The 9207-nt window shown below is 32.7% G+C and overlaps 1 protein-coding gene across 1 annotated transcript; it reads left to right on the top strand.

Moving 5' to 3' along the window:
• Window positions 1-2438: 2438 nt before the first annotated feature.
• On the top strand, window positions 2439-7229 carry HELRODRAFT_121592 (hypothetical protein; the record flags this gene model as incomplete). The annotated part of the gene is made up of 5 exons (XM_009019548.1): window positions 2439-2755; window positions 3627-3836; window positions 4011-4161; window positions 5540-5736; window positions 7184-7229. Coding segments are annotated over 5 exons (921 nt in total), but the record flags the coding sequence as incomplete, so codon positions are not given.
• Between the last annotated feature and the right edge of the window lie 1978 nt (window positions 7230-9207).

Raw genomic sequence — 9207 nt, 5'->3', positions numbered from 1 at the left:
GTCAGATATGTCAGACAGAATTATTCCAGATAAGTGAGAAGTTAGGTTGTTAGTAAAGATAATGTCGATGAGTGAGCAAGAAGAAGTTGAGATGCGAGTAGAGGAGGTTATAAGAGGTAAGAAGTTGTATGATGATAGTAGGTTAGAGAAGTCAGCAACGACGTTGTCACTGTTGAGTTTATTGAGGTCAAGGTTAAAGTCGCCAATTAAATAGCTCTTTATGTGTGGCTTGAATGTGGGTAAAATAAGTTCGAGCTTTTGGATTAAGATATTAGGGTCAGTGTTGGGGGGTCTATATACTGCTAAAATATTTACGTGTGTGTTGTTTAATTTTAAATTGACACCAAAAAGGTCAATAACGGTGTCGTTCAGAAGCAAATTGTTTATCATAGAAAATTCAATGCCTGATCTGATGATGATTCCGACTCCACCACCTATTCTTTTTAAAAACAAAATTGTAATCATTCATACGAACTAGTTTAGCGGTTTCGTCATTCAGCCATGTCTCTGAAATAATATATATATATATATATATTTATATAAATATATATATATATATATATATATATATATATATATATATTGGGTTTAGAATATCATAAATACAATTATTTATAAAGATCACTGCGTTTTCTCAATTTTTCTAACGTGACTTTTATCATAGAAAATGCAGTAATCTTTATAAATAATTGTATTTATATATATTTATAAATATAAATATATATATATATATATATATATATTTGCTGAACACATTCAGTGTAGCGGAACGCAATATAAATAATTATATTTTCAAATATTTATTTATTTTCCTATACTTGAAATTATACAAATGCAGAATAGAGTAGAACTATACATAAACCTGAACAGAAAATAAGAGAGATAATGTTTTTGAACCGGATGAATGTTAAGTCGGAGAGTTGTTTTGGACGAAAGAATTATGAAAATTATGACTCAACGCAAATTATTTTTCCGATTGTTCACAACATGTTCAAGCCACAATATAAAAAAAATGGCAATATTTTTTTGATGTTTCATTTCAATGAATGAAGTTTCTTAATTTTTTAAAAACATCCATCCATCAAGAAATATAAAGAATTAAAGTAGAGGCAGATGATTGAGAAGCTTGCCATGTGGCATGCCTTCACGTCTCCATTCTTTTTCTACTTTTTTGCTTTCGCTGAAGTTTTTTCAACTTTATTTCAAGCTTGCTTTTCGGTGTTTTATTTGAGAAGTGCAAAGTTAGGACTTGAATAGATGCTGGCTGCTGCGCGCCATTTGAGCGTGAATATCATCGATGTGTTGTTTATTGCCGGCCATGCAAAGGTTCGCGTTCATTTCAAGTTTCTTTGTGACAGCAGCTTTTTCTGTTGTCAGGTTGTCATTTGTATTTTGTACTTATGATGTGTCAGTTTTAAATTAATTGACATTTTTGATTGCAAGAAATAACATCTAGTCACGAAAAACACTTTTTATGCTAAACTTTTTTCTACAAGACTTATTGTTTTTTGAAAAATCACACAAAAAATGAGGAGGAAACATTCTAATTCAAACTCACTTTAAATGTGATTAAAATTGAAATTTATATTGCCAATATGGGCGGCGCAATGAATTACAACTTTTTATTTCACTGGAGCATATTAGAAAATTGTGATTTATTGGTTGGTTATTGACTCTTTCATATAATTTATTTCAGTGGTTTCATTTCAAGCTCAAAACATATTTTCAAATGTTTGAAATTCACTCAAATATATCTAGTATTCTTTTGTTCTGCTTTTATAGAATCACTCACACGCAAATTAATTTCAATAATGGGCCCAAGTAGCTTATAGAAATATAAAAATACAACTAAAATTTATTGAAATCGTTATGCTGATAGATGCAAGTTTGTTAAAATTCTTTAAAAATTTCATAATTTGAAACTTTATTGTTAATTTTTTTCTGTTTGTGTTACATTTTCAAGAAATCAATTTTTTTAATTATCAAATAATTTGATGATTATCAAATTGTTTCATAATTTTATAACTATTTCAGAGTGCTAAACAAGTTATTAATTATTAATCAATTAAAATGTCAATTTTTATAATGTTTATAGTGTACATGGAAACCTTTAAAGAAAATTAAATAATGAGTTTCGATGATTCAACTTTCGTTTCAAACAGTCAAATCAATTGAAACTTTCATCTCTTCAGCAATTCAACAGCAATATCTTTACGTAAATGACTAACCACTTTTCAGTAAAGACATTTTCATTTCAAATTTGTAAATAAATGAGACTCAATTGAGATATCAATACAATGTCAACTGACTTGTATTTCCAAAATATGACGCTACTTATATCAAGCCCGACGATCATTTCAGCCAACAACACGGAGGCATTTGACACCAGCCAGAAGAACGCGACGTGCAATCCCAACGAACTGGAAACATATTTGAGTTTCCTAATGCCCTGGTACATCGAATCCATCTACGGCCTCTTCTACTTGCTGATGGTTCTGGTGGCCGCCGGTGGCAACTTCATCGTCATCTGGATCGTGGTCGGCCACAAACGCATGCGGACCGTCACCAACTACTTCCTGGTCAACCTGGCCATCTCAGACGCTCTCATCACCATCTTCAACACCATGTTCAACTTCATCTATATGGCCCGCAGCCACTGGCCGTTTGGAAGCTACTACTGCAAGTTCACGCACTTCATCGTCCCATGCACCATCTCCTCCAGTGTCTTCACCTTCATCGCCATTGCTTTCGACAGGTTTCTATGTTTAATTTTTGAGTCTTTAACTATTTTAAAAATATTTTTTCAAATAAATTATTAAAAGTTTTTTCTTATAAATTATTGCGCTTGCACCAAAGCATGCAATATTTAACTTTTCAGTTTACTCACACGATTCATTAAAACTTGAATAAACTGGTTTTTGAATGGAATTTGTAAGAAACAATTTGAAAATTATTCAGCAAAATTAAAAAAAATTATATCGCAACTGTCAAAAGTGCAAATTGGAAGTGCAGTTAAAATCATGCAAGTCAAATTTGCTTGTTTGTAAATTTTTGTTAATTATTACTACTTTTGGAAAATAGCCCAAATCATTCTGTAAATTCATTTTTATCATTCAACTATCGTTATTGCAAATGAAGCGATTCAACATTTTTATAAAATTTTGTAGTTTTTGACAATCAATTTGACCGAAATTGATTCAAGTTCAGGTTCAACAAAAATTCAATCAAAGTTACCAATGTATTTTAATATTTTGCAATCAAAACTTATTTTGAGATTTTAAAACAACCATCCAAGTCAAATTTATGCAAGAAAATTTTCAAAAATTGATTAAAAATTACATATTTTGTAGCTTAATTTACTTATTCTGATTTCAAAATTAAAATAAATTTAATTTGAATAAATGAACACGTTCATAAAAAGTGAAAAACTAATCAAACTGAATGCAGGCTACATTCCAAACACGATTTCGCGTGCGATAGAAGCTGAGCGTGGTTGGTTTTTAGGAGCAGTTACATAATAATGAGATGAACATGAACAAATGTTGGTAGCGTTTTAGCATAGAGAAACGCAATCGAACTCACATGGGCACGATAATGCAGACGCACGTGCAATTAATCACCATCAGATACTTCATTATACTGCACCCGATGAAGCCTCGCTTGAGCGCTCGCACAGTCCTGGCTGTCATCTTTGGCATCTGGTTGGCCTCCTTCGCCATCGCATTCCCGAACCTCATCTACGCTCAAATATTCCCATTCCGGTGTGAAAATGACAGGACCGTCTGCTATCTGCACTGGGACGACGACGACCTCATTAACGACGACACGGATTTCAGGTTCGATATCCGATTTCATATTTCAATGCCATCATCACAACAAAAATACACTGCAGACTGTGAGCTACTAAGAGTAAAACACTATTAAAACTTGTTAAGAACATTTGAAAAACTGTTTGTACTTGGAAAACTAACGCTTGTGAATGCTAGAAACGATCGTCAAATTAAAACCAGATACAACATGGTCTTGTTTGTGGTCACCTACATCCTACCTCTTCTCATCCTCTGTCTGACGTACATGAGGGTGGCCGTGGAACTCTGGAGTGGTCAGCCCGTTGGGGAGTGGACAGAAAAATTGGCTGACTCCATGAGGATGAAGAAAAGAGTAATGTCGTTCATGTGTTTTTTTTGATTTTCACCGTTTTAAGTCATCGTTCAAATGAAAAAATTCTGTTTTTAAGTTTTTTTAATTTATAATTTTTTGTCCAGTAAAATGAAAATCAACTTAAAATACTAAAAGACAACTATTGAGAAAAAACTCTATTGTTAAAAAGGATTGCAATGAGCGTTGGGTATAAATGGAAATTGTTTCACAGTATGACGTTTGTTTGGTTTGCCACTAAACTTTCAAAACAGGATTAAAAAACCATTGGTGGAAAACTATCGAAACGAAATTGGCAAATTTAACTGCGGACTTGTTTTTTGTAAAAGTTGTATCATTTTAAATACTCAAATTTAAATTCATATTAAAATTAATTTTAAACAATTCTTTCGTGCTTCACTAGCGATTTATGCCATTTGAACAACTCCATAAAATATATCCAATTATGAAAAAGTATTTTCAATTTAAAGTCCTTATTGTTTTCGTGATAATGTTTTTTTTTGAGGTGATTTGATCTTGTTTTTTTGAAAAAAGAAATTTGTTTTTCTTCAACATTTTTTAAACAGCACCATCACGATAGTATATTTGCTTCTTATCAACCCAACAGTCTATCTTTTTCAATTCAATATTGTGTATATCAACATTTTTTGTTCAGTTCATTGTTATTTTCCACTGACCAGCTGCTCTTTAAACGCTGTTATAAGTGCTTCATTAACTGAAGTCATCACTTATGAAAAACAAACAAATAAACAAGCAAGCAAGCAAGCAGCTTAGCAAGCAAGCAAACAACTTAGCAAGCAAACAACTAAGCAAGCAAACAACAAAGCAAGCAAATAACTAAGCAAGCAACTAAGCAAGTAAGCAACTAAGCAAGTTAGCAAGCAAACATGAGAGATGCCTCTACCTTTTCAATTTTATAAAATCCTAGTCCATTCTTATCAAATTCACTGAGTTTTTTTTGTGTCAATGTTAAAAACACAATTTAAACCTCCATAGAAAAGAAACAACATGTAGAAACAAGTATAATGAAAAGGTTGTCGTTCATGTTTAGCTCTATTTTCCCAAAAATGATCCCAGTTGTGCCGCAAGAAAACATTGACATGATTAATATTGACGGATGTCAAACTCACACGTGACGACGTTGTTGCGTTGTTCATTTGGGAAGCTGTTCGGTCCAAACAAAATGTTTTCTAATCCCAATGGAACTTTGAAACAGGGAATCAATTTGTATATTATTTTAGACGATTCTTCGTCAACCACGCGAGGAGAAAAAATACTTTTTTTTTGAACTACAAAATAGTTAAAAATTTAATTAATTCAAATAATATATTGCAACTGCAGAAACTTTTCAAGACTAATTCATAGATGCAACAACCATCAGGTGGTGAAGATGATGGTGGCAGTCGTCTGCATATTCGGCTTGTGTTGGCTGCCACAGAACGTCTTCCTCATCATCAATGCCAAGCGCAAACAAATGGATCGCAAGCCGCACGAGATCCACATCTACCTCATCATCTACTGGATCGCCATGAGCAACTCCATGTACAACCCCATCATCTATTGCTGGATGAACGCCAAGTCAGCTAGCTGTTTTTGTCTCTCTGTCTAAGTGAATAAAAAATATCTAACCAATGATTTGGTAACGTTGAATGTTCACCAGTAATGTAGAATTCGAAAATTTTAAATATAAAATGAATGCGAAGATAGTTCGAAATTTAAGATTTTTAAATGGTACTTCTTTTCAGTTAATACTGAATGTTTTTATTGCATGCTAAATTTTTAACTACCTTAACAAAATCGATTGAGATGTTGGTTTAAACCTTCCAATCAAATGTCTTTTAAGAATTGTCTTAAAAAACTGTAAAAGCAAGTTATTCAGCAATAAATTTTTTCTTTTTCTTGCCCTGTGACCATTCCAAAGACGCGGTTGAACCTTCTGTTATCGTTATATATGCCAGGCTTCAATGAGGCCACCAAATGCCTCAGTTTTAACTGGATGAACATTTTAATTGCCGACGAGAAGCGGACAGTGGTAATATATTCAAATCAAATCAAGTTTTATCTTCAGAAATTTCGTCACGCCCCTCTCTCTCTCTCTTTCTCTCCCTCTCTCTCTCTCTCTCTTTTCAATTGCTTTCTTGATTTAATTAACTCAATTTTTGTTGATGCTATCTCAATTATTCTTCATCATCGGGGATTTGTATTAAAAAATAATTTTCAAATATCTTATGAACGTTGAAACATTTTCTCAATTAAGGTCCTATGGTTCCCGTTCTGCTTTTTTATGTTTTTGAAATGAAATACATTCTTCTGCATGGAATCTTTATTTAAAAAGTTTTTAAAAAAAAATGCGCTTCTTTAATGTGAAACTTGAGAAAGCAAACTTTATTATGAGATGCATGAAAGGTGATGTGCACGTTTTTGCCTTTGCTTAGGTTGAAAGTTATTCAAGTTTTTTTTTTAAATCTTCATAAAGTCCAGAAATGTAAATTTAACGTTTAATTCTTATTAATTGTGAAAAATAAAAAATAAATTTAAAATTACGACAATAAAATTAATTTTCAAATAATTATTCAACATAAGCAGAAGTAATCGAATGCGCTTGCTTACGGCAAAAAATTACGAGCCATCATGTACCGTTGTGCACATGCACAAGTACAAGTACAATGCATGCTTGACGACCAAGCTCCAAGCTGTAATTAAAGCAATACATTACAATACGAATTAAAAATAAAAATTAATCTCGTGCACTTGGCTAAAGTATCCGAGATAGCTGCCTACTCGGCTTAATAAGCATTTACATATCTACAATTCTTTAAATTTCTTTCATGTAAAACAGTAAATTGGAGATAGTGATGAAATATCATATGTTGAATTATTGGACAGAGTTTCATTATTTATCAACGCTCTCTTCAAAATATTGTTATAACCACTGAAATGATCTAATTGCGCAATATTATTTATTATCTGATTAATAAAACCTTTAAAAATGTATTTACAAAGCAGTAAAATTTGTAATTGTTAGATTTCGAAATGGATTCCAGCGAGCCTTGCGATGGCTGCCGTGCGTGGGTTTGGACAGATTGAATCACGCGGACATCACAAACTCAACGAAGAGGAACCTCGGGGCGAGATCACCTCACAAATTTTGCACAAAGTTCAAATCGCACGTTCACAATGACAACCATCCGACATTTCTGCGCTACATCGACCATGAACAACAGTGAAGAAGTTCATGCTACGAACCGCCGACCGCAAATGCTTACTCCGAGCAAATCAACCTGCTGGTGTCAGTATCAACAATTATTAAACAACATTTGTAACTTATTATTTCATATTTATTTTTATTAATTAACAAACAAACTAACAAATAATTGTCTAATGAACATGTATATTCTTAAAGATAGTTGAAGATTGAAACGAGGCTTGAATATTTTATACATATAAATTTTCTTTTTAATTTCGTTGAAATGAAAACATTAATTTATGAAATTAAGTGTGAAATTTCATATAAATGTAATGAATATACCACTTGTTTGATAAAAAATACAATTTTTGTTTACAATTGATGCCGGAGCAACTCAATGTCAGGTCGGTCACATTTTTGCACCAATCCACATGCAGGGAACAGGTATGCACTGTGTTAATGTCACCGGATTTGTGACATAAAAAGTTAATTTTGATTTTGATTGTGAGTATCAAACGAACAGTCGGCACCCATGTGTTCGTCAAAGCGGAATAATTAATGCAAAATGGTGATTGAAAATATGAGATGGCAGGTTCCGTCAAGAGACAAGAGACACGTTATAATTATACCTGAAAGATACTTATTTTTAAAGTTGAAATATTTCTAGGCGAGCACTAGGAAATAAACAAAACTTAAATGTAAAAACTCATTGTAACATGCAATCATTCGGATAGGTACATTACTACATTGTCGACATCCTCGACAAAATTTTATCTAAAAATCACAATAATAACCATTCAAATGATTTCTCCCCCAATGATTTTATGACATTTTTTATCAATAAAATCAATAATATTCGTAGCACGACTATAGAAAATACTTACAAACCAATCCAGTTTGCGTATGTCTCTAGGGTCGTCTTACCTGAAGCAATTGTTAATCTTTCCAATTTTCAAATGTGCACGCCAGATGAATTGCGTAAAATAGTTTGTGACTCCCCTGGCAGTTCTTGTTCTCTTGATCTGATTCCAACATACATATTTAAAAAATTTATAGATCTTTTTTTGCCATTTTTGACATTTTTTGTCAACCAATGTTTATCAACTAGCAGTTTTACCAACCCTTTGAAACATGCTATTGTAACCCCACTTCTAAAAAAATCAAATTTGGACGACAACGTTTTATCAAATTACCGTCCTATCTCTAATCTTTCATTCATTTCTAAAGTCATTGAACGAGTTGTTATCAAACAATTGTTACAGCATTTAAACAAAAACAATTTGTTGCCAAAGAACCAATCCGGCTATCGTCAATATTTTTCCACAGAAACTGTACTCATTGATATTTTCTCCCAGCTGTTCTTTCAGTTGACAGTCAATACGTTTCTTTTTTGGCATTACTTGATATGAGTGCTGCATTTGATTGTGTCGATCATACTCGTCTCATGTATAAACTCTCCACAAATTTTTTTCTCTCTGATTCAGTCTTATCGTGGTTCGCTTCCTATCTTTTATGTATGTCACCCAGCAGGTTTCTTACAACAACACCCTCTCTGACATAAACAAACTATCGTTTGGTGTCCCCTAGGGATCTGTGTTGGGACTTCTGTTGTTTCTTATGTACACTGCTGATGTTTTTGATATCATTCAAAAATATGAGTTCAGCTCCCACGCCTTTGCTGATGATATTCACTTATTGGTTTTTTGTCCTGTTGATTCGATTGATACTTCTCTGAATGAACTGACTGATTGTCTCATCGAAATTGGATCTTGGATGAGTATGAATCAGTTAAAGTTAAATCAATCTAAAACACAAATATTACCGGTTGGGTCTTGGCAGCAGCTGTCGAAGGTCAAAATTTC

Source organism: Helobdella robusta (genome assembly GCF_000326865.2).
Source record: "Helobdella robusta unplaced genomic scaffold HELROscaffold_25, whole genome shotgun sequence".
NCBI classification, from domain to species: Eukaryota; Metazoa; Annelida; class Clitellata; order Rhynchobdellida; family Glossiphoniidae; genus Helobdella; species Helobdella robusta.
The sequence above is the reverse complement of the archived record's forward strand: the minus strand, read 5'-3'. Positions and strand labels throughout refer to the sequence as shown.